The 26,770-nt window shown below is 42.6% G+C and overlaps 1 protein-coding gene across 6 annotated transcripts in view; it reads left to right on the forward strand.

The window, feature by feature from the left end:
* ZNF541 (zinc finger protein 541) overlaps positions 1-26,770 on the forward strand; it is a 44,126-nt gene that overhangs the window by 8,158 nt on the left and 9,198 nt on the right. For 3 of the 6 annotated variants that reach the window (XM_043534751.1, XM_043534755.1, XM_027829534.3), the window contains 10 exons: positions 2,753-2,811; positions 6,021-6,180; positions 7,239-7,406; positions 8,477-8,813; positions 10,129-10,192; positions 14,996-15,138; positions 15,651-15,754; positions 18,675-18,750; positions 19,304-19,392; positions 26,501-26,584. In XM_043534751.1, coding sequence (XP_043390686.1) covers positions 2,753-2,811; positions 6,021-6,180; positions 7,239-7,406; positions 8,477-8,813; positions 10,129-10,192; positions 14,996-15,138; positions 15,651-15,754; positions 18,675-18,750; positions 19,304-19,392; positions 26,501-26,584 — 1,284 coding nt within the window. The remainder of the gene's footprint in view (positions 1-2,752; positions 2,812-6,020; positions 6,181-7,238; positions 7,407-8,476; positions 8,814-10,128; positions 10,193-14,995; positions 15,139-15,650; positions 15,755-18,674; positions 18,751-19,303; positions 19,393-26,500; positions 26,585-26,770) is intronic. The other 3 variants (XM_043534753.1, XM_043534752.1, XM_043534754.1) reach the window with 2 other exon arrangements.

Below are 26,770 nucleotides of genomic sequence, written 5' to 3' on the forward strand. Positions count from 1 at the left end.
TCATTCAGTTCTTCTAGTGAATTATGTATTAGTCTTAGTCACTAATCAGTGAAGATACCTTTCAGTGCTCCCATGGGTTGCACTGAAGTATTTCTTTGCTTTTCATAAATCAAAAACAGTAAAGCTTAGTCTGACATCCTTCACACTTGGTAGTGTGACAGGATCCTTATTTCTTATACTTTATTTGTCAGTGTTGCTTTATTAAACTTCATCTTGAAAGGTGTGGTAAAGTGGGTCCAACATTCTTTTAAACAGCACATCAATTATGTTTTTTCTTTTATTATGAATAAAAATATGGGGCAGTTAGCTGTGCTTTTAACCTGAGATCTGAAAATACTTTATAATGGTTCGTGAAGGGGGTTAACATTACCTCTGTTTTATAGTTTGGAAAACTGGGACACAGAGATGTTCTGTGATGTGTTAAGTTAATTTGCAGGCTGGAATAGAACCTAGGGTTCCTAAATCTAGGTACTGAGCCTTAGCTATTGGATTTCATTGTTTCCCTGTGTTTTTTGAAATTGGAGGTGGGCAAAGTATGGGACACATCCGGCCCGCGGGACCCTCCTGCCCGGCCGCTGAGCTCCTGGACCAGGAGGCTAGCCCCTGGCCCCTTCCCTGCTGGTCCTCCTCCCCTGCAGCCTCAGCTCACTGCACCACCGGTTCAATGCTCTAGGCGGCGGGGCTGCGAGCTCTTGCTGGGCAGTGCAGCTGCAGAGCCGCTGCCTGACCTGGTGCTCTGTGCTGCACGGTGGCGTGGCTGGCTCCAGCCGGGCGGCACGGCAACCTGTCCTGGTGCTCTGAGCGGCACGGCTGTAGCACTGCCAGCCACTGGTGCTCCAGGCAGTGCGGAAAGGGATCAGGGGGGTTGGATAGAGGGCAGGGGAGTTCGGGGTGGTGGTCAGTTGGCGGGGATGTGTATGGGGTCAGGGTGGTCAGAGGGCGGGAAATAGGAGGGTTGAATGGGGGCAGGGGTCCGGGGGGGGGGCAGTCAGGAAGGAGAGCGGGGGTTGGATGGGGTGGCGGGGGGCAGTCAGAGGCAGGGGTTCCCGGGGCAGTCAGGGAGAAAGGGTGATTGGATGGGGCAGGAGTTCCAGGGGGGCAGTCAGGAATGAAAGGAGGGGTTGGATGGGGTGGCAGGGGGCGGGCTGGGGTCCCGGGGGGGCCATCAAGGGACAGGAAACGGGGTTGGATGGGGCAGGAGTCCTGGGGGGGCCGTCAGGGGATGAGAAGCAGGGGGGGTCGGATGGGGGCGGGGGCAGGGCCACGCCTGGCTGTTGGTGGGGGGCACAGCCTCCCCTAGTCGGCCCTCCATACAATTTCGGAAACCTGTTGTGGCCCTCAGGCCAAAAAGTTTGCCCACCCCTGTTTTAAAATCTTTTTATTAGGGTTGACAACTTTGGACTCACCAAAAATAATCATTAGCATTTACATGGCACTTTACATATTTCAAAGTGCATTAAAAACTAACTAATTAATCCAGTGTCAGAGGTTTAAAAATGATTTAACAAGATGAAGTCTCACAGGGTGCTTTGTACAGTCTTTCACCTAGGTTCTTGGTTCAGCTTGGGCTCTGGTCAGTAATAAAATATTGCTAGCATCAGACTGTTCAGGGAGCTGTGTGAAATGAGTCAGTACAATAATGGACAGATGTCCATATAGCACAGATCACTTTCTCAATTGGGAGTAATTAGTGCCTAACTGCTTGCATCAGCAGAGAGATAAGGGGCTAAATAGTTATACATAATGAACTTCTCACCCTTAGAGATAGTCCTTTCAGGTCACAGATGAGGCACATTGACGGAATTGTGTAGGGAAGCTGCTTGCAATAGTGCTGCCCATGCTGTACGTGTTCTGTGGATAAATAGGAGTTTTGAGTCTCCAAGGTTTTGTGGAGAGTCATTTTTGTTGTGTTGATTATTAGTTGCACTTCCTGCCCCATGCAGTCTGCTGACATTTCACCCTCATGCGCTACTCTGATGGAGAGTTCATATGCATGCTTTTGTCCAGGCTCTGCACGAACTGCTGCTGTTTCTGCCGGCCAGAAGCTCGCCTGTCATCTATGCACTGAGGTGAACCTTTGTGCAAGGAATCCCCCCTACTCCATACTGTGGGGGCAGGTGCTGAGCGACCTCTGTTGTACTGTTCCCTGTCTTCCCCTAGGACCTTGCAGAAGGCTCTCTGTAATGGAAGGGGCCTGCCATTGCTGTGGGAGGAGTGAGATGCTGGCTAGGCCAGAGGAATGCCGGCACTAGGAAACCTGCACGGGGCTCAGAAGCTATAGGAACTCTCTTAACTCCTTGAAGTTTATATGGGGCGTCTTGCTTCCCTCCCCAAATCCCTGCATGTGGGCACCATGCATTAGGAGCCTAAGAGATTGGAAAGTAGGAGGAGAGGATCCTCCCTCTCTGGCATTCTTCTGCAGGAGGTTACTTTCTCTGTGCTGATGATTGCTCTCTCTTTTAGAGGGTCTTGTAATGGGAAGTAAGCAACTTATGATATAAGAGTGCTGTTGTTTGGAACTCATGTTATTTGTATATGCACACAAGGGTTAAGAGGATAAATTCATTAATGTTTGTAAAGGGCTTTGGGATCCTGTAGAGAAAGTTTCTAAACCATATAACTGCAAAGTGTTATTTTTAGAAATGAAACAACTCCGAAGTTCCATGTCTTGTTTCAGGATGGAATAACTATATTGTAAGTTTAAATCATGGACAGCATAACATCTGTTTTTGATTTTTTTTTTTAAACTCAGGGTGGAAATATCTACAGCCTTACTAATGCAGTGAGGGAAGAAAACTTGTCAGCTGGATGGTAAGCAGGGTACACTGTAGTCTTGACAGAGCTTCAAATAAAATAATGTCACACAGATTTTTATTTTTACTTTTAGGTTTGGCTTCAAATGTCTGTGTTAGCAGTAAGAGTCCAAATGATGTATTTGCTCCCTTAGGGTTGGATTTTTACATAACCCTTTTTTTTGGCTAGCTCTGAGATTATGCTAATTAATAAGTGTTTGAATTTGAGCCACAAGGCTTTCATAAAACTACTTTCTAACCCACAAGCATGAAAGCCATATAGCAACTTAACTTAAGTATGACAGAGGGATATTTGAATGTGGTATTTAAGGTTATTAATATGATAATAAAAACTGACCAATCCTTTTCTTTTCACACATTACTATAATGAATGAGGGTTCACAATGAAAGGAATGGAAGGCAAATTTAGAATAAAATTAAAAGAGATTCACCTCTGGGGAAGAAGGGCTTCATTGGGTCTTAAGTTGAGTACAGGTCTTGTGCTGAGTTTCATCCACAATGAGTAGTCAGCCTTTGAAATTTATTGTAGGAACAGAGAGTCAAATACTGAAGCTGGATGTGTAAAAGTGGATGGATAATTTTATGACCAGTAATTTATTTAGGGCAAGTTTGTGCCCTGGTCCTCAGTGGCTGCATAGGGAAGTAAACACCCTTCCCCCTCCCTCTGTTCAGCTGCTTAGAACCTACCTGCATCACAGCTTGGGTGCTGATGTAGAGAGCAGGGACTGCACTCCTGATATTCCCTCCGCAAGTAAGCCATGGTCTATCTTCCCATATGTTAGCCAGTGGAGCTGATTATTTATTAAGTGAGGAAGTAAGCTGTTCCCCGAAAGGGGATGTCAGAGCTTACTCCTCCCTGGGGAAGGAGGGGAGGAGTTGTGACTTTGGGTCACAGTTCATTCCTGGGATTCCTCCTTGGGTGATGCAGCTATGTGCTGCCCCATGCTTAAGTCTGAGCCTTTGTGACACTTTGTGTGGTACCCAGGGCTCTGAGGCACCTTGCTACCAACAGCCCTTAGTGGGAGGAAGCCTTGTCTGTGCCCTCCAAGGCTCAGCTCCCTGACACCACAAGCCTCAGGTGACACAAGCACTACCTTCAGGCTTCTGCAGGCCCCATCCTCTCTTTACAGGTTAATGATAGGCACACTTCAACTCTGAACTCTGAGCATCCCCCTGGAGTATTCAGCACCTGTTCCACTGAACACTTACAGAATTCATAGATCGGCTACTCCCCAAGGAAGAGGAGACCCCAGTATAGCAGTTACAGCTAAGAATCGCCACTCTGATCAACACACAGCACTTAGATATGTTTATAGTAAAAACCTTGAAGTAGTTTATTTAACAAAGAACAGAGACTGGGAAGAAGGAAGTAGAACTAATAGAAACAAATGGCTACATATAAAATAAAATCAGAACATGCTTTGTAGCGGCTAAACTTAACTAACAAGACATTATCATGTCATATAGAAGGAAAGCTCACCCAAAATCCTTGCAGTGTATTATAGCCAGTCTTGGCTGTAATCTTCTGTTCATGAGACAAGTCATGTTGTCCTCTTGCTTTGTCAGTGGAGAGAACCCCTGTGTCTCTTTGCAATCCCAGATACATCCAAACAGTCCTTTGATCTTTATTCATAAACAGGTTACCTCCTGCTTATTGTTCTTCCCTGTGGCCTCCCCCTCTTGTTGACCTTGCAATCTTTTAATTAGCATCTGGCTCCACATGCACATAGGCTTACCTTGTGAGACACCCCGTGCACAATACACATTTGGCCAGTCAAAGAGTGATAAGCATCCCCTGACCAAACAGAATCTATCCAAGGCTGGTTACCTCCTGGTGACCTGCTTTTAACTTCAAGGCTTTAAGAACATAATTTCCAGTATAGATACGTAACTTCCTAAATATTACTCAAACATACATTACAGTGTGACTAATAATCAGTGGTTGTTGATAGAGACTTCACATATCACTCTTTGGTATCATATACCATCAGACCCAGGGGATTCCTATGCATCCCTACGCAGCCTGGGGGTTCTCTGCCAGTTGGCACAAGGAGGTTCCTGAGTCATAGCCTTACAGTTCAATGTAGTGAAATTCAGTTGAATTCAATGAAGTTGCATGGGTGTAGCTTGAGAGTAGAATATGGCCCACTGATTTAATTCTTCTGTAGACATGGCACAGATTAATATGATTCTTCATTTAAACTGCACAAACAGCTGCCTTTCCTACAATGCCACTAACCATGATAGATAGGCCAATAATTTTCCATCGTTAAGAAATTGATTGACATTTATTAAGAATCTGAAGAATCCATTCCTGGTCCGTAATGACTGAAAGTCACGGTTCATAGTGAGCAAGTGTCCACATAAAAAAAAATCACCCACACATCAAGGTAGTCTCCTTCTCTCTCTCCCCATCTTCCATTTCTAGCCCCAGGAGAGGAGCCAAGGACTGAATGGACCATAGAGTCTGAACTCATCTCTCATTCTCACCCTTAAGGTGGTCCCTCCACATTAGGGTGGTAGGTGGGTGGGTATTGGAAAGCTTGAACTGCCTTTGCTTTGTTTGTGTTGTGATAGAGGACTTGAGTCTCCAGAGCTGTCAATCTGCCGCCATTCATCAGCACAAAATTCATTAGGGGGAAAAAAAAATAAAAGGAAAAACAACCCACATGTAACACATGTTTTCCGATGGCAACATCTCAATTACAGAAATTCCATATGGTATGTTTAATGGATGGCTTAAGAAAATGCTCTGCGGGATTTGAATGCAGGCCATCATTTTTAGAGGAAGTGGTGTGGAGCTCTGTGTAAGCTCGAAAGCTTGTCTGTCACCAACAGAAGTTGTTGGTCCAGTAAAAGATACTACCTCACTCACTTTGTGTGTCTCTTTTTGGAAAAGGCATTTCTACATAGTTGGTAACAGAGGTACAATTGCATGTAAATACCCAAGAGGGCATTTCATTACATCTTCTGTTTAAAACTATATTTCTAACATGGATGATTTATGTCCCAGTGGGGATTTTTCTCTGGTTAACATAGTTTGCTGATAAATGAACTGTAGAGACTTCTTTTCTAGCTAGACATAAAATGAGAACTAAAGACGGGAATGCAAGCATGCACCTAATGTTGATAGAGACTAAATTGCAAAGAGTAGTTCAGCTTCATAATGTTAATTTTCCATCCTTTTACCTTGCTTTTCACGCTTAGTAATAACACCAGTGGTGTTCCTGCAGATGGGAACAAGTATGCAAGTGGTTTCGTTTGCAAGACCTGCGGTCAGCTGTTCTATACTGAGAAAGGTTTAAACAGCCATATGTGTTTCCAAAGTGAACAATGGCATTCACCACCAGGGAAAATGGAACAGCAGGTAAAGGGAAATTGAATCCCTCAGTGCTTGTTAGTTAATGGGAGTTTGAATTAAAGCCACAAGGATTCTTTAAAACCTGTTCCTGGCCTATGGGGATAAAAATACCTTGAAGCAACTTAACCTTTGTATTGAAAATTAAGAATAATAGGATAGAATCTAGAATTCTGGAACTATCAGACACCTTCAAGTGGTTATTGTTCAGTAGGCATTCTTAAACAATTGTAATGTTTCAAAAGAGTGCTATTTCCCACAACATTTTCTACTATATAGACAGGGAATATCATTGAAAATGGTCACTTTCTTTTTATAAGATAGAATTTTTTAAGTGCGTCTACTGTGCATAGGGGTCGACTCCGTGGATACTCCTGGGCTGGAGCACCCACGAGGAAAAATTAATGGGTGCTCTGCAGCCACTGGCAGCCAAGCTGCTCCCGCAGCCCCACCTTCCCCACCCGAGTGTGCCGTGTCCCTGCTCCTCCGCCTACAGCTGTTTGGCGGCGTGCTGGGAGGGAGGGGAAGGAGCAGGAACGTGGCGCACTCAGGAGAGGAGGCAGGGAAGAGGTGGGGCTGGGTTGGGGATTTGGGGAAGGAGTTAGAATAGGGGCAGGGAGGGGGTGGAGTTGGGGCAGGGTTGGGATGGGGCAGGGCCTCATGGAAGGGTTGGAGTGGGGGCGGGGGCGGGGCCGGGCGTAGAGGGGGGTCAAGCACCCACCAGCGGGAGCAGAAGTCAGTGCCTATGCTACTGTGGCAGCACAGTCTTAGGGTTTGAGAGCCAAGTTTGGCGTGGAGTGTGGCATAATGGTTAGAATAAGGGACTGTGACTTATGGATTCTGTTCCTGGCTCTGTCACTAACTTGTTATGTTACTTTGGAGAAAGTCATTTAAATCATTGGGTCTTCATTTTTTCCATATATAAAATAGTGATAATAATACTGCTCTAATGCAGAAGGATATTGTGAGAATTAATTGTTTGCAAAGCACTTTGAGATCCTCAGATGAAAAGATGCTATGAGATATGCCTGTTATTATTATTATTTATTAGAATTTTTTGTGTTAAGGTGTACAATGCAGAAAACTTAAACCCTCAGAAATTGTCACTCAGGCCAATAGGAGATGGAAACACTCCATCAGAAATTAAGAAACCTTTAGAAGATGTAAAAGTGGCACCTCTTGTGATCCCAGTCTCTGTACCTGTGACAGCTATGAACCAACAGACCAGGAACAAAGTGGGTTGTGATTTGTTTTCTTCTACATGGTATACGTTGACTTTAATGGGACAACTTCTGTGAGCAATTGTTCACCAGTATGTGAAATCCCTCCCTGCTCAGAGGGTTAGCAAAAAGCCTATGCACCACTTAGGTTCTACTTAAACCCTTAAAATAGAACTTAAGTGGCATTTCAGTGGCGGCTTTCTATACAGCAGTGAATTTCACTGCAATGTGAGGGGTTCATATGGACCTGTGAGATTAATCAGTTGGAAATATATAAATATGTTAATCCAGTAAACCACTTTGAGTTGCATAACTTTTGAAGATTGTGAGAAATGTCTGAATTATGATGCAAGCCTTGTATTTGGCTTTTGGTTTTGTGGAAAAAATAAATATTTAGAATTACAGAGTTGAGGCAACATTGAACTGAGTTTATTTAATTTGTTAGATTTGAAAAAAGTAATTTGTTCTATGTTTCTTGCTAGTAATTGCCTTCTCTGGTAATTCTTTGTCACCAGTAGCAAGTGAATATTTTAGCTAAGAAGTTAGCAAATAGGCTTTCCTAGAAAAATTATTAGGAAGGAATTTCACAGACTTTCTTTGCTATCAGCACTAGTTGGTGAATTTGATTATTGTGTAGGATAATCATTTGGTTTAAAGCAAATTAGAGTATATCTGAACTCTTTAGGAAGGATTCGCAATAACTCAACTCTACATGATTACAAGGAAACTTACATAGAGCTCTCGTTTTCATTCCTTGCTCATGTGAATACTTCCGTTGACTTAAACGGGACTACTTGCATGAGTAAGGGCTGCGGAAAAGGGTCCTTTCTTTAACTCTGCTCATAAATCTTGATGTTTGCTATTAATTATTAGTCCCAAAAATGATGAATCACCAAAGTGAGATGCTAGAAAAACCCAAACATGCAAACGACATGAGTCCCATGTAATTTCAAGTTTCCTCCTCTGTTAAATGATTTTAAGTGCTTCATGTTGGTCATATGCCACACACCTTAAATGCCTGAGACTCACACTTGTTACACTTGTTCCTGTGGTCAATTAAAATTCCAAATGAAATGTCTCCTCAGGTTAATGAAAAGGAAAGCCAGGATGAGAAGGACCTCAGGAAAAGTTTGTCCCAAAAAAAGAGGAAGAGACAGACTCGTCCCAAATCGCTCTTTATCCCACCTCCACCTCCCTTATGTGCTGAGATGCAGCCAGCCATGATGGGAGGATGCCATGAGAGTAATCTTCGATCACCTGTCTACATGGTTGACCACCTCCTGAGAGACTTATTCCAAAACTCTCCATATACCCCGCCTCCTATGCTCAGCCCAATACGGGAGGGATCAGGGCTTTATTTCAACACTCTTTGTTCTTCCTCTACTAATGCTGGTCCCAACAAGTTGTACAGTACCATTCTAGGTAACAAAAACCACAGTGTTCACATTCAGCTAATAATAATAATAGAAAGAAATCCAGTTTGCTATCATTAGTTGTATGGGCCCAGATTGTCTGTTGCCCTGACCTTTGTGCAGATATTTACTACAATGCAAAATGGGCTTAATTGGTACTACATTAGAAAGGCCCACACTTTTGCACTGGTGTCAATGACACAATGTAAAGATCAATGGAAAATCTGGACCTATATGTCCAACAATGTAAGTTAAGAATGAAAACTGCTCAACTAATTTTCTTGCACTACTTTTCTGTTGTGTTGGTCTAAGCGTTAAAAGCATTTGACAGTTACACCAAAATGTACAAATATTAGTATAGAGGCATCAAAATTCAGTCATTATGTATGTTCCCATTCCTGGGGTCACATTCTACCAATCCTAGAACAGTGTTATACACAGCTTTACTCCAAAACAGTGTAAAATATGCATCAGTGTACACCTGTGTTTTCCAACACTGCAGCCCCATGCACAGCTCTCCCTCCTCCAAGGTCTGATTATTCCTGCTAAAAGCATGTATAATCTGTGGTTGAGTTATATTTAGGGGCCATTGCTGAGTTAGGGGTGTACATAGAACCATAGAATGTCAGGGTTGGAAGGGACCTCAGGAGGTCATCTAGTCCAACACCCAACGTAGCGCTGCCCAAGAGTTTGCAACTGCTGTCACAGACAGCCAGGGAGAATAGGAGCAGACATCTTCCGGTTTGTGCTTCTTGTACTGGCTGCTGATTTCTGAAAGGAGGAATACACCTGCCAGAATTTGGCTCCAGATGCACCTGTACTGGGATATAACGCTGTCCTCAGGAGCCAAAAAATCTTACCGCTATAGGTGAAACCATGTTATATCGAACTTGCTTTGGCCTCGAGCATTTCCATTATTAAAGCAGCCCCGCCCCCCAGAGCGCTGCTTTACTGTGTTGTATGCAAACCCTTGTTATATCGGGTTGCGTTATATCGGGGTAGAGATGTATTATATTTAATATTGTATGGTATTTAGATTTTGTTTATGATTCCAAAATAAAGACCTGTTATGCCTGTGGGATGACAGCTTGTGATGAGTGGTCAAAAAAACCCAAACTGAAAAATTGTGTGAGGATGTTCCATATTGAGGGCCTCTTCTTGACAGACATAGTCGTGTGAGTAGTTTCACTGAAGTCAGTGGGAGTTCCGAGAATTAAATATCTGCAAAAGTAGTTGCCGAGAGATTTTAGATGAGCATGGCAAGTAAGGCCAAGGGGAAGGGTCTTGTGAGTACATTTATCTTCAATGTATTTATATTTTTTTAGGCAGAATGGATGGAGACTTTGGATTCTGTCTTGTGAAAGATAACACCAAAATCAGCATAAAGCCGTAAGTTGGGGCATAATAATAATAATAAAAAATGTCATACTTCTCCATTAGTCAGTATTGTAGCTTTAAACAAGTGACTGGACACATCATTATGAGAATAGAGCTATTTCCTTCCCTCTACAGTATCCTTCAGTGGCTACCACAGAAGATGGGATAACTGGACTAGCTGGACCATTGGTCTGAGGGAAGGAGTGAGAAAGTTTGAATGCAAGACAGATCCCACCGTACAAGCTAGTCATAGGCAAAATATTTGCATATGGGGCTGTGGGTTTTCTGTAATTCCATAGACACAAAGTTGTTCTTTTGACTCTGAAATGTCGGCGGGCAGCACAATCCCAGGGGTGAGAGAGAATGGAATTCATGAATACATGGAATGGGAAGCAGTGCTTTAAATGCATGGAGTGCTGTTCAGGGGTTAAAGAAGGGTCTAGGAGTAGTTTGCTGGGTTCAGTTCTTGACTCAGACACTAATTTGCTGTCAAGTTCAGGCACCAATTCACCACATGCTTAACTTTAAGCACATGAGCAGACCATTGACTTCAATGGAACTACTCGTGCTTAGTGTTACGCACATTCTTAAGAACCGTGCTGAATTGGTCCCTACTTTGCACTTCACTAGACCATTCCGTCTAAGGATCGAAAAGTGCTTTACAAACATGAATGAATAAAGCTTCAAAACAGCCATATGAGTTATGTTAGTATTAGTATTCTAATAAAGAGAATATTCTCATTGGGAAGTATGCTCTTGTGCTTTAACTATTATACCATGCTGTTCTTACCCTTGCTTAAATTTCACTTCCTCTTTCTGTGCCTCAGTTTATTGATCCCTGAATAGGAATAGTAACACACATAGCTTTTTCACATTTGTGTTGTAACCCTTAATTAAATGGTTGTAAAGCACTTGATGTTTGGAGCAAAGGAACTGTATAAATACGGAGTGTTACTGCATCAATTTAAACAAAGTTTGACTGTGTTACTCATGATGTTTGGTCAAGTCATTCTATCTAATGCATCCCTTTTTTTCTACACTCTCCATTAATAAAGGAACTCAGAAAATGTTAATAGTGGGGGAAAATACAATTTTAGGAGACTGAGAATCTTGGCTATTGCAACTACAATGTTTTAAAGGCCTTTTAAGATAACATTATCCACTTCCCTCCTCCTTCACCCACCCACAAATCCGTCATTTGGCTGGCTCTCTCACTGTCTTGCATCATTGGCTGGATTAATAGCATTTTTGGCCAGATAATGTCAGACGCTGGCCAAAATGAAGTTGCTACAAAATATCCAGTGCTATCCCCATTAAACATTAACTGGGTTATGCATGAGGCTAGCATAATAAATAAAGATTGCTCTGCCTTTTCATTTTTTCTTAGGCCGTTTAGACATCCTGCTCTGTCATCTGTCATAGCCACCTTTCTTGTTATCCGTTGTTAATTTCACCCTCTGCCTCTCACTTTACAGATCAGAAATTTAGGAGGGAGAGCCTGGTTTATTATTTGTGTAGGGACACATTAATTCCTGTGATAACTCCATGATTGTCTAAGAGCAAAGAGGTTAATTTGCTAAGATTAATCAAGGGATGCAAGCCTCAGTTCTTTGTAGTATATTCATGTGAATGAATGTGAAGCAGGTGGAGAGGTGTGGTCTGAGCACAGGACTAGGAGCCAACCAGGGACTTCTGAATTCTGATAATATTTCTGACAATGATTCCCTCTGAGGCTTTGGACAACCCACTTAATCTATCTCCCTTTGTTTTCTGATTGTGACAAAGTCCCTGCTCTACCTTGGTGGGTCTTGCGCTTATTGGCGAATTTGCTTGCCTTGGAGCTTCATGGCAGCCCTCAGCTTGGCCGTTTTTCTGAACCCACAGTCCAGGTCGACTCCTCCTGTGTCTGACCAGGAGTTGGGAGGATTTGGGGGGAACCTGGGCCCGCCCTCTACTCCGGGTTCCAGCCCAGGGCCCTGTGGAATGCAGCTGTCTAGAGTGCCTCCTGGAACAGCTGTGCGACAGCTACAACTCCCTGGGCTACTTCCCCATGGCCTCCTCCCAACACCTTCTTTATCCTCACCCTAGGACCTTCCTCCTGGTGTCTAATAATGCTTGTACACCTCAGTCCTCCAACAGTCTGCATTCTCATTCTCAGTTCCTAATGCCTCTTGCTCCCAGCTCCTCACACGCACACCACAAACTGAATTGAGCTCCTTTTTAAAACCTAGGTGCCCTGATTAGCCTTCCTTAATTGATTCTAGCAGCTTCTTGATTGGCTGCAGGTGTTCTAATCAGCCTGTCTTAATTGTCTCAGAAGGTTCCTGATTGTTCTGGAACCTTCCCTGTTACCTTACCCAGGGAAAGGGACCTACTTAGCCTGGAGCTAATATATCTGCCTGTCATGTAGGTTGTCTAAAATAAAACTCATTAAACCCATTCTAGGTAAAAAAAAAAAATTACTCTCCTATAGCCATCTGGCCTTCCCTGTCACATGATATATATAAAATGGTACTAATACCTACCTCACGAGGGAGAGATTGGATTGTGTGGATTAATACATGGTTTTAATTCAGATTGTAAAATGATGATTGTGTAGTGGAATCTAAACATTTTTGCAGTGCCAGATTTACAAGGAATCTAACGTACTAGAGGCAATCAGTCAGATTTCAAACCTGTATATAGTAGGGGAAGTAGAACAAGTTACCTATTAGGTCTTTTCCATCTTTAAGATCTAGGAACATAGGAATTGTCACACTGGATCAGATCAGTGGTCCACCTAGTCTATTAGTCTGTCTTTGACAATGACCAATACCAGCTGCTTCAGAGGAAGGTGGTGTAAGAACCATGCAGAAAGTAGTTATGGCATAACCTGACACCAGGGAAAGATTTTTCCAGATCTTCCATTAGTTAGAGATTGGCTTATGTCCTGAAGCAGGAGGGCTTACAGCGCTTCTGAAACGTTTGTCTTTTTAAAAAATCCTTACTATTATAACTCTGAGTATTCTTGTTACCCATATAAATGTCCATCCTTAACAGCTATAATTCTGTGAACTGTATTTTTGTCAACAGCGATGACAGATGATGATACTTAAATACTTGGCTAGCAATTTTAAATATTTTATTATGAAGTGAGTTTGATAGTGTGAGTGATATTGTGGTTCTTGTTAAATAAAAAAGGTGAACAGGGACTATATACATATTACATTCCTTTTGTTTGGGCTCTGATTAGCTAAGGAAGGATAGAGTCTTCTCTGATTGTCATTGAATGCATAACGTGGACAAACAGAGTGACAGTGCTACAGTAGTTGTGGAATAATGAAGTAAGATTTATCAAAGACGACTAATTCTGTTTGCAGTGAATATAGCAGTGTTATGTAGCTTGGCATCTAATGAAAAGCTAAGATCTGGTAACATATCCGGAAGGGGGCATTGTTAACAAGATTGCACCATGTGGGTTAAATATACGTAGTAACAAGATAATCTATAACAGGATTATCCTGCAATAAGACAACCCATTGAAGAGTTTCATGCCATTTACAAGAGCAAGAACTGTAAAGGCAAACCCTAGAGCAGTGCATAAGGGGAAACTGTGAAAACCACAAGTCAGCAGAGCTGACTGAGAGTTAAGGAGGATAAAAGTAATACTGGTGAAAAAGATCTTGATGTCCTAAGAGTTTTACACGTAGTTTAGGCACACAGAATACTTGAACCATGCATGTTACACCGAATGCTCATTATGGGGCCATCAGTTGAGACTACACATCTGTTCTAAGCCTTCTTTGATCCAGCCAAGGGGAAGATATTAAGCCCATCGCTATGTCTCTCACTGGGAATGATCTACAGCTCTGAACTGTATTGTTCTTATATATAAAATACCAGCTCATAATTTCAAGACTGGCAGCAGGAGAACTGAAGTTATGGCTTTCCCAGACAATTGATAGTGCTGGCACCTCAGTTCAGACTTTCCTTCCCTGTCCTGCCAATATGCTTCAACTTACCTTTGCCTGCAGAGGTACTCCCAGTAGGTAAAAGGTGTTCAGTCTCCTTGGCTCATTCACTCCTTGGCCTCAATGCTGAGTTTTCCAACAAGGACACCTGTTCTGATAATAGTTTTTGTGATGTGGGTACCTGCCCAGTTGTGATCAATTACGTTTCATATAAGCCACTGAACAGCTGAAAGTCAGGGTTAGTGACCTACTTTTAATTTTGTAGTTGCTCAGGGCCTGATGCGCTGCTGTGTTACTCCAATTTTACACCGGTGTAACGCCATTGCTTTAGACGATGTTACATTGACATGAAACTGGAATAATGCAGCAGTACGTCAGGCTTTTATTGGGTATAGACAGCCCGCAGAAGCAAGCTTCCTGGTCCAGGTCAACAGCGACAGGCTAGCAGGGCTCACGCTAGCGCTCAAAAAATAAGCGTGTAGACAACACTTTGAAGTTGTGGAATGGGCTGGAAAGGGGACTCTGAAGCCAACCCCCTCTAGCTCAAGCAGTCTACACAGCAATTTTTAGACTGCTAGCACAAAAGCTGCTAGCCTAAGTCTGTCGACCTGGGCTGGGAAGCTCACTCCTGCTGGCATTGTAGACATACCCATTGTCTCTTGCTGTTTACTTGGGGACAGATAAGGTGCACTAGCTATGGTTTGCAGATGCATTTGTGCACAGCATAAATTACATATTTATCACACTGCATCTTGTTCATCTGTATCCTCTGAAATGCTGTGTTTGTGTTTGTGTGTATATGCTTACTTATTGAGTTGTATTTGTTCCCAATTCATTGTCTCCCATCCCCCACTTTTTATTTTAGACACATTAACATTGGAAACCGGTTTCAGGCAGAGATACCAAACCTCCAGGATAGAGCATTTTTAGAAAATGATGAACATGCAGCATCGTTAGTGTGGAAACCCTGGGGAGACATTGCAACCAACCAGGAAACACAGGACAGAGGTGTCTTAAAAATTTTATCCTAAGACTATCCCAAGATTTTATGATTAGAAATTGTTTTGCTGTCATTGCAACCTTGTGTTCTTTTTTAATTCTCTCCCTTATTAACTGCATTGTGCTGTGGAAAATGTTAATTTTCTTGACCTCCTTCTCAACACAGTTGCATTACAGGGAAGTGATTTGCTTAGTTTTGGGAGAGCTGAAGCAGTAAACAAATTAGACAGCCATTGTGCTCCCAGTGGCATCTCCTCATCACAAATAGTCATGAACATCTCCATTAGTCTCCATTCATCTACAGTGACTTTGAAAGAGGAGATGTTTTGCTTAAGCACACTGGTTTATCAGTGAGACAGCCATGTTTAAAACAGAGATGAGACATTTCGCCATTCTTTCTGTGTTTTACTAGTGGCCCATTTGAGTATCGCAATTGTTCTTTTTTCCTTAAAGTAATATTCTCATGCACTTTTCCTACCTCCATCATGGAACTTGACTCTGCTTTCTGATTGTGGTTGCAGTAACAGGACTACTAAATGTGGCCTGCTCCAGTGTGATGCCAGGGGGAGGGACCAATCTAGAACTAGCCCTGCATTGTCTGCATGAAGCACAAGGCAATATTCTGGTAAGAGCTATTTAGTCATAGGTAATAACTGGCCAAATTCTGTTCTTAGTTACAACTTGTGTGAATTTGAAGTAATTCCATTTTGTCCAGGCTTACACCACTTGTAACTAAGAGTAAAATTTGACCCGGTGTCTCTAAACTTAAATGCAGCCTACCAAATCCTATTGTTACTGTCTGAATTTCTGTATCTTAGAATTATTAAACACCCCTGGTGGTGCAGCCATATCTAACAGGCCATCAAGAAAGATTTATCACTGTTTCCATTGGAAATAGTGTTCACCTTCCATTGACTTCGGTGGATGCAGGATCAGCCCCCCAAATTTGCTATTGCACTTTAGTAGCTTAGTGAATATTATTTTGAGTTTTCACTGCAGTTCAACTAACAAGTCATTTCTGTTCCTTTCTGATTCAGGAACGCATACCTGTTGAAAGAAAACACGTGAATGTGTTTAACTTTAAGGTTGTACTTAAGCTCTATTGAAGTCAATGGGATTGTATTTATGTGCTTTCCTGGACATTGATGAATTTACACATGAGCTTAAGTGCTCTGCAGACTCTTAGAGACTAGGATGAGACAAGTGTAGATATTATGATTGGGAAAAGAGAGATTTTAGTTTTTACCCCCATGTACATTTCTGTGCACATTAGATGCCAAACTCAGATGCTTGGAAAGTTGTCAATATGACCTTCTGTGTCACAGAGTTTGAGCTACGCCGCTCAAGTGTAAAACTGAAATATAAAGAGCATTACTGTTTTCGTATTTTCAAGAACATCTGTAAGCCAAGTCTTGCATTTTTAGAGTTCAAGGGCATAGAGAATACAAGTTTTATTAGCTGGGAGCCTCTGCCATGCCATTTTCAAATTAACCTAAAATTGCGTTCAGTTTTATCCCCTACAGTGATTAACAATATATTTGTTATCGTTACACTTAAGCCTGTCTGGCACTGGTTCATAAGATTTAAATTTTTTAAATTTTTGGTATATTAATTAGCTATACATTATTTTGTTACTTTAAAAGTGTTTTAAATGTATTTTAATAAAAAGGTTATGTAATTCCCATTCTGAAAATTAAGAATCACCAGATTGGATGAAACCCAAGGTAGATAGTCCAGTATGCTGTCTCTTCCAGTGGCTGGCACCAGATGCTTTAGAGGAAGATGGAAGAATCCTGCAGTCAGAAGATGTGGGATAATTTGCTTCCCACATAGGTCTCATCCTAGTCTCTAAGAGTCAGAGATTGGTTTAAGACCTGAAGAACAAGGTTTAATATCCCTTCCAAAATTTTTGTCATTTTTTTATAACTCTGGACATTCCTTTTATCCATATAAATATCCAGTTCCATTTTGAATCTTGTTAAATTCTTGGTCTCAACAGCTTCCTGTGGCAGCGAGTTCCACAGTTTAATTTCATGTTTGAAAAGGTATTTCTTTTTACCAGTTTTGAATTTCCCACTATTTAATTTAATTGACTTTCCCTTTGTTCTTGTGTTGTGAGACAGAGGGAACAGAAGTTCCTGATCTACCTTCTGTGTGCCATCTATTATTTTATAGACTTTTATCATGTCCCCTCTTATTCATCTCCTTTCCAAGGTAAACAGTCCCGTCTTTACAATCTCTCTTTAAACAGTCCCAGTCTTTACAATCTCTCTTTGACAGTGTAAGTTAAACTATCAAAGCCTTTTTTTTTTTGGTCAGTGCCTCAATGCCCAGCTGCTGAGGGAAGCCCTATGAAGAGCGCTGGATTATTTGTTTGATATGCAGCAACATATTTTCTCTCGTTTGTTTATGATTACATAAAATTATAGAAATGTAGGGCTGGAAGAGACCTCAAGAGGTCACCTACCTAGTTCATCTGCCTGTGCTGAAGCAGGATTAAGTATACCTAGACCATCCCTGGCAGGTATTTATCTAACCTGTTCTTAAAAACTTTCAAGGACAGGGATTTAACAACCTCCCTTGATAACCTGTTCCAATGTTTAACTATCCTTATAGTTAAAAGTTTTTCCTAATAGCTAACCTAAATCTGTTTAGCTGTAAACAGTAAGCCAATTACTTCTTGTCGTGCCCTCAGTGGACATGGAGAATGTTTGATCTCTATCTTCTTTATAACAGCCTTTTACATATTTTAAGAGACATATTATCATGTCCCCCCTCTTGTGATAACCAACACACTAGGATCTGGTCCTGCTGCCATTGAAGTCAATGGCAAACCTCTCCAAAGTCTACTGGTTTAGGGCTGAGTCATCTCTGAGCCAGTGCTGAGCCTAGTGCAAAGACTGAGAAGGAAGGCAGTGCATCCCGCAGGGGCTTACTGGTTCACCTAACGCACAGGTTAGAGCAGCCTTGGGGCTTGCACTCATTTGTGGCCCAGGTACAGTGGCTCTTATGGGAATACTCTGGCCACACCCTCCTTCCTGCAGTGTGCCCCAGATGCCCCATGATACTTCTATGCCAGGGATTCCTGCGGGGGAGTTGTCTGTCTTAGTGCCAGGCAGAGAAGGCTTTTTTAGCCTGGGGTGTCCCTGGCTGGGGGTGGTCTTATGTAACTGCTATGCGCTGACATAGGTGGCACAAAATGACTGAACCACAGGACAAATAACCCCCCTAATGTGGCAGGACACTGCTACTTTTCTGCACAAGATGTTTGCACAAGATGTATTTTTTCTTAAAACACTTGAGGCATGATCTAAAGCCATTGAAATCAGGGGAAAGTCTCCCATGGACTTCAGTGGGCTTTGGATCAGACCCCTAGAGAGCGTTATATTACATTAGCATTGCCAACATGAGCAAATTCTTCTCTCAGTGATGCTGGCATGAATCACTAAAGTCAGTGGATTTACATCAGCATAGCTGAGAGCAGAATTTACCTCCCTACTTCTCTTTTGAGGGCTCTGATTACTTTCTGGATTAAATTGTTGCAGGAGGCCCTAGAGATGCTGCTGTTTAGAGGACCTCAGAAAGCTCCATCCCACCCTCTTGCTGACTATCGTTATGCAGGTAAATTGAAAACAAAACCTGTAGTTCGGGACCAGTGAACTGGGATGCTAATAGACATGCAATAATTGGATAACTCTGTGATTTGCCTTTAATTTTCTTCTTTAAAAAACACGGACACTTTAAAAAATGTAAACAAAAGATTCTTGCCCTGCGGTGTGATCACCTCGTCAATTTTAATATTGTTTACACCGTTTTCTTATGTTCAGCTCCCTGGTTCCCTTGTGACAGTGTGACTCTTTACCATGCACTGCCCTGCAGTGACACCCAATGGGAGAAGTATGCTGAAACATGGCAATGACAGATGCTTGCTATTGTGTGGTATTCTTTTCCATGGTGCATCTGTTTTATAGTATGTGGTATTATCTGTGCCAGTAGTAATTTGAGTTTTTCAGACTTTTCTAACATATTACTGATTACTGTTTTTAATAGATTTGAATTGTTTCCCTGAGAGAGAAAAATGTGTACATGAATAATCAAGTGTTTTAATTTTGTAAGTGTGATGGTCCATTAAGCATGCTATGTGATCTAATAATTTGCATCTTATTACCATTAGGTTCAGATGTTTGGACGCCTGTTGAGAAGCAGTTGTTTAAAAAGGCTTTTTGCCTACATAAGAAGGATTTTTACCTGATACAGAAGAAGGTAAGTCCTCTAGGCAGAGGGTTTTTTCAGATTGCTAAAGCTCCTTCGAGAATTAATTAAAGGAGTTATTTGTAGACTCTTTCTCAAGGCTAAAATGTTTTTGAAGTGTTTTTGATGTTTCTCAAAAAGAATCAGAAGCAAATGGGAAAAAAAAGAGTTATAGATGGAATTTGTTTGTCTGAGGGAGTTCAAAGATAGTAGGCTAAGGGATTGTCTAGACAGGTAATTTAAACTGGATTAAGTCAAATTAATCTGGTTTGAAAATCCTTGTGTACACACAGCGTATCACACTGACACGTTTATCATGAACTCTGAAGTCCTTTTTCAAAGTGAAATAACTTTGCTGCAATTCAAATTCCTCTGATATATTGACTGCTTTAGGAGTCTTCCAACATATATCCCACACAAGCGGCCATTATTGACCTATCAGTTTACCTGTGTGCTCTCCCGAGCTCTGGGGTCAGTTTGGTCAGATGTTCCCTCCCGTTTATAAACTGGAAAGGTGCCAGATTTTGTCCTTTTGCATCTGGATTTGAGTAAATCACAGTAGCTGCTCCAGAACCTTTACAACATGCCTCGAGCAGTTGCTTTGAGCTGAACTGAGACCCCACTTCTTCGCCCTCTGAGGAGAAGCATCAATGCAGGAAGCTCATATGGCCAGCCACCAGAATAAAGATCTTGTCGACACTGTTAGGCAGATGTCCTCGAGGGGCCATGACCATGATGTCAAAAAGTACCAGATAAAGAGCAAACTGGTCAGGAGGACCTGTGCTAAAATGAGAGTTGGCAGGAAGATATCTGTTGTATGCAGTGTTGTAGCCATGTTAATCCCAGGATATTAGAAAGATAAGGTGAGTGAGGTAATATGTTTTATTGAACAACTTCTGTTGGTGAGAGAGACAAGCTTAGAAGAGCTTTGTGTCAGCTCGAAAGCTTGTGTCTCTCACCAACAAAAGTTGGTCCAATAAAGGAAAAAGTCTGGCAGGGGACATGTAACTTGTCCAGTTTTTGAGGAGCTGGACAGGATTTTACGTAACTACATGACCACCCAACCCATGCAGTCTGTGGATCCTGCTGCCTGCTTTCTCCCTCCCACCCCCCTCCGAGGATAACTGGCAAGGTCAACAGGAGTCATCAGAAGATGAGCATGAGAAGGCCAGTGAAGAGATCTCCCTGGAAAGCCAGGGTCCCTTCAAGATTCACACCCTGATGCCAGCCAGATAGAAAGCAAGCCCGAATCATGCCTTGCTGCAACCAACCATGCTTCCCAGACAGCAACCCAGACCAGGACTGAGGAGGCTGATCCTATGGAGGGAACCTTGCATGTATGGTTTTTTAAAATTATTAATAATTTAATATAGAAGTTTTAATGTATTATTGTTAAGCTACACTGCTGTTCCAGCTTCTGTTCTGGTTGCCCCATGGTTGCAGCCATTGTAGGTGGATGTGAGTCCCAGATCCCTGCCTCCCTCCATCGGCCCGTGCTATCTGTTCTCCCCTCCCCCATATGCCTTACCAAAATGGCGGTGACTCCGGCTGGGCAGTTGATCTCTTATCTCATGCTGAAACCCCGACTACCAACCATTTTCAGGCCCACGCCATGGAAGGCACATGCCCATCCCTTAGCTGTCCATACCAGCAAGCCCCCCGCAACCCCAATCTCCAGCTCAAAATGGTGGTTGACAGCATGGTGCAGCTTCAGCCTCCACGCCACCCACCTCACGGCAGATTCAAATAATAAAAAACATTCTTTTGTCCAAATTGCAAAAGTTTATTGAGACAGTGATTACAGGAAAAGCAGTTTGGTTAGCATTCTCACTTTGTATGAGGTAGAGATGCACATTGCATGCCCATAAAGCTACAAAGAGTGCAATTCCCTGCTGAGGTATAAATGCCTTGTAACACACATTCTTACAGTAAAAAAGCTTTGCTGTGAGGATAGCAAAACTCTCAACAGCTTTTCACAGGCTTACATAGAGCTAGACTGGTAAAAGCAAATGCTTCAGGCAATCATTGCAGAACCCTATCAAGTTTTCTCTGCACTTTCACCATGTCTCCCCATACAGGGGAGATAAAGCAAAATGTAAGACTGAGAAATTGCTCAGTTGTTGTTTGTAGATTATGAGAAAAAGCTGCACGGTTATTCCTGGTATAGTTTGCGATTCCCTTTTGCTCCTGCAGCACTTCTGGGTGGGGACCATCTTGGTGAATAACTTGACTGTGCACCTCACTGGTATGCCCTTTGTCTTTTTGAGTAAGTCCAACTCTACCTCCTAGTCACCTGCCTCGGGTCATCCAGAGGTGGGACAGCCTAAAGCGGAGGTAGATGATATTACTATCCAGTTCACCCCCAGATTTGACCCACTCTCCCTTACAACACCAAATAAGCAACACCAAGGCACAGCAGAACTCCAAAGCCAGACTGGGAACATCATTCCTAACCTCAGCTCCCTCTCTCCTCCTGGCCAGCCTCCAAGGCACAGTCAAACAGCATATATTGCACAGACAAAAATGCCATTACATACACCACTTACCATGGCCCAGGTTCTCCTGAGACTGGGAAGAATCTCAGAAAGGGAAAGCCAGAGATGCATACAAGAAAAATGCTATCTCAGCCTCACTAGAATATGAACAGTAATTGCTTGTGAATTTTTGAACTCCCACAATCATGTCATGTGCACTGGCTAGACCCTCAAGGAGAAGGGCTTTTACCAACACCTGAGCAGTTGGCTAACCTGTGGAAGAGAAAACGGAAAACTCACGATGAAATGTTCGCACACATCATTTAAAATAGTGGAGAGGTGGAGGCAGCATTTGAGGATGGAGAGAGAATCAGACAAGCTGCTCGACAGGGAGATTGTTGCAGTGGCCAAAGGCAGCATGGTGGTTGCCAAAGGCAGCATGGCAGTTGCCAGGGATCTCATTGGCATGGACAAAACCAGTATGGAAAAAGACAGGGAGACGGAGAAGCAACTCCTGGAGGCAACACAAAGCCAAAATGCCCTGCTGCAGCGCATGTCACTCTTAGGGCAGCTGGCAGTGCAGTATTGTAAACCAACACCAAGCCATATTATGGAGCCCTTGGACAATACAGACTGCTGGGAACCACATTAACTCCTCCCTGCTGTAACCCCACAGCAGCGCTCCAATAGGCCATTCTCTTCACAGACTCAAGCTTTGGGAACTGAGAACAGTGCCAGCTGGGACACCAGCCCTTTTGAGCTCTCTATCACTCATGGTAACTTCAAGCCTTGCTACTCAACACCAGAAGACCTAGGAACAAGAAGAAGAGGCGGAGCCAGGGCAAATACTTGCCTTTGACTTTAAACCCCTACACTGCTTGTGTTGTGTCTTGCCCTGTGCTGTTTTGTTTCGCTGCCATTTAAAAAGGACACTTTGTAATTTGGTAATAGAATGTTTTTAATATATTGTTTCATAATTAAAAACATTTTTCATTACCACTTCACTTCAAGATGTATTTTCTGTTTATTACATGGTAGGTGAAATAATAAAAACCTTGAAAACTTCATTCATAAGGAACTGACAGCTCATTTCACATAGAAAATCATTATTTGCACTTATTCTTGGGTTTTTACATACATATGTAGGCAAAGAGACCCGTTTAAATAGGGATTGCCACAGGGTTGCGCTTCCACCGCTCATAAACAACACTGCACACACAAAAAACTTCCAACGCTTTCCTGCCCCCCGTGCGTTAACAGCTGGATGTACAGCTGCACAGTTTCAGGCCTGAGACTTAAAAGAAGAACAAAAGGCATCCCAGACAATATTGCCATAGCTATTTGTGTTTTCTAGTGGATACCTCACTGGCTACTCAAAGTGCTGAGTAAGTCTTTGCACCTAAACCTCCCACCCATCACTAAAGCTTTCTCCCTTACTCTCACAAGTATAGTGCAAAATACAGCTTGCTGCTGTAATCTTTAGGATGCTTTTTTCTGTTGCTTCCAACCTATTTAACAAACAGCTCCATCTCCCTTTCAGATGGCTGATTGCATACTCCACTGTCTTTCTGCAACTACCGTGGTGGTAGTTAAATAGTTCCTTCCTTCTGTTCAAGCAGCCTGTGAATGGCTTCATTAACCAGAGAAACAGAGGATTAGCTGAATCTCCCAAGATATCTGGAGTAACATCCACACCATTAATGTCCATAGTGTTTCCGTGGGCAAACAGTCCTTTTTCCATTGAGTTAAATACAGCTGAGTTCCGAAAGATCCTGGCATCGTGGGGCCTTCCAAACCACCTGGCATTTATGTTTGTAAATCTGCCACAGTGCTTAACAAACCCTTGGAGTGTCATGGAGAAATACCCCTTTCTGTTAGTCAGCACCAAGCCCTGGTGTGAGCGGCAAACAATAGGCACACAGGTCCCATCAGTTGCCCCACTACAGTTTGGGAATCCCATATGTACAAAGCCATTGATAACCTCCTGAGCATTACCAAGTTTTGTAACCCATTGCAGTAGTACCTCTTCCATGGCATCACACACCTCCATGATAATGAGCCTGATGGTGGATCTCTCCACACTGAATTGATTAGCTACGTAGCAGTAGCATTCAGGGTGGCCAGCTGCCAGATGGCCTTGGCGACCTGCTTGTCCGCAGGTATGGGGCATCACATGTTGGTACACTGCCGCTGCAGCTCTATCGTCAGTTCAGCGCATATCTCCAAAAAGGCTATCTTCCCCAACCAGAAATTCTCTCGTCACTGCTGGTCATCCCAGGTGTGCAGAACCATCCTTTCCCACCAATCTGTGCTTGTCTCCTGAGCCCAGAAACGGCGCTAGATGCTGTGAAACTGCACCAAGAACCAGTCCTGTTCTGTCACTTGCCAGGTGTCTTCCTTTTCTTTCTCATCCATGTCCCAGTTCCACCACCACGGAAGACCCTCCTGCTGCTCGAGAAGCTGCTGCAGCTGCCACATCATCAGCTCAGTGTTGAGGCAAGCAAAGTCCAAAGCCAGTTCATCCATTTTTGTGTGCTGAGCACACAAGCAGCCTCTGCCTATTCGAGGTTGCCAGAATAGCAGAACGGAGCATTGATGGGTCCATTCTGGCTAACAGTAATTCAGAACTGATTCTAGTCCACACACAAAGGAAGCACAGGGCGGAGACAGATGAATCATGGGATTTTGTAAAAATTTCAACTCACCTGGTTTCCACTATGCATCCCAGAATGCACACTGCTCAACAGCAAAACAAAGGAACATGGGTTACCTTCCAAGAATGCCACAACCTCAGTTTGCAGCCAACCACTGTAGTGTTTGCAGTGATTTGCTTTGAAAGAGGGCGCCCTTCTCCCATGTGCATGCTGTTACTGTGACTTGCATACTGCATGTTACTTGATGCACAGGGATCTGTCCTGGGTCTGGTTCTATTCAGTATTTTCATAAATGATTTGGATAATGGCATAGGGAGTACACTTACAAAATTTGCGGATGATACCAAGCCGGGAGGGGTTGCAAGCCCTTTGGAGGACAGGATTAGAATTCAAAATGATCTTGACAAACTGGAGAAATGGTCTGAAATAAATAGGATGAAATTCAATAAAGAGAAATGCAAAGTACTACAGTTAGGAAGGATTAATCAATTGCACAGATACAAAATAGGAAATGTCCGCCTAGGAAGGAGTACTGCAGAAAAGTATCTGCGGGTTATAGTGGATCACAAACTAAATAGAGTCAATAATGTAATACTGTTGCAAAAAAAGCAAACTGCATTCTGGAATATATTAGCAGGAGTGTTGTAAGCAAGACTTGAGAAGTAATTCTTCCGCTCCACTCCACACTGATAAGGCCTCAACTGGAGTACTCTGTCCAGTTCTGGGCAGCACATTTCAGGAATGATGTGGACAAAGTAGAGAAAGTCCAAAGGAGAGCAACAAAAATGATTAAAGGTTTAGAAAACATGACCTACAAGGAAAGATTGAAAAAACTGGGTTTGTTTAGTCTGCAGAAGAGAAGACTGTGCGGGGACATGATAACTATCTTAAAGTAGTAAAGAGGTGGATGATCAATTGTTCTCCTTATCCACTGAGGACATGCTAAGATATAATGGGCTTAAATTGCAGCAAAGGAGATTTAGGTTAGCCATTAGGAAAAAATTCCTACTGTTAGGGTAGTTAAGCACTGGAACAAATTACCTGGAGAGGTTGTGGAATCTCTGTCATTTGACGTTTTTAAGAACAGGTTAGACAAAAATCAGTCAGGGATGGTGCAGATAATACTTACTCCTGCCTCTGTGCATTGGACTGGACTAGACGACCTAGTGAGGTCCCTTCCCATCCTACATTTCTGTGATTTGTATGATTTCTATAAAGAGTTTAACTATTGTATTTTTAAAAAGCATTCCTTATCAGGGACAATCAAATGTTGTGCTTAACCAATTTACAGTGTCTCTTATATTTCAAATCCTCTGTGCATTAGAATTCAAACACTCTTTCTTTCTTTCTTTCTTTCTGTCTTTCTGTCTTTCTGTCTTTCTTTCTGTCTTTCTTTCTAATAAAATTATGCCTATACAAGGTACTAGTTGCTGTAATGCGTAAGTAGTAGTACAAGAAAATTCCAGCAGCATTAAAATAATCATTCAAACAGGAACTTAGCCAGCCACTTACCAAATATCCATTCCATCTATTCATCATTCTGGGAAGCTTACTCTGAGCCTTCTCAAAAACCCCTATCAAACACCTTTTTCAGCCTGCCAGGGAAGTCACCAGATTTGGGCTATATCAACCCAGGTGGGAAACTGCTCCCAGAGCCCTTCCAGGGGAATGCCTTGTCAGCAGCCTCCTCTTTTTTATAATGAGAGGAATCCCGCTCAAGCAGCACTGCTTATCGCAGCTGTAGCTGTGTGGTATTGTATGAAAGGCTCTCAAAGCACTTTACAAACATACATTAATTAAACCTCTCAGATTGGCTCCCAGTCTTGGGATGAGCCTATATCACAAATACATATTTCTAGGTACTTACATGGCCCTTAGCATTGTGATTTCTGAACACCCATTATGGTGGGAATGAAAAAAATCCCCCACAGATGCAGTTTTTGTATTGTGTTTTGCAGAAATAACTATATTACTTCTGTTTTTTCCTAATAGATTCAGACTAAGAATGTGTCCCAGTGTGTTGAATATTACTATATCTGGAAAAAAATAATAAAATTTGACTTCAGTCGACCAAAAGTAAGTGATAGAAAAAAGGGTTCAAGGAATAGAGAAGGCTGAGGTAGAAGAGACAGCAGAAAAGGTAGAAAAAGACTGCTTGGGGAATCTGTCTGAGATTCAGCTCTTTAATTTAAAGATCTTCCATTGCCTTAGGAGATGTGGAGTTCATGTGTGTAGCAAGCTCCCTCCAGGAAACACCTTCCT

The sequence above is a fragment of the Chelonia mydas genome, chromosome 23 (assembly GCF_015237465.2).
Source record: "Chelonia mydas isolate rCheMyd1 chromosome 23, rCheMyd1.pri.v2, whole genome shotgun sequence".
NCBI classification, from domain to species: domain Eukaryota; kingdom Metazoa; phylum Chordata; order Testudines; family Cheloniidae; genus Chelonia; species Chelonia mydas.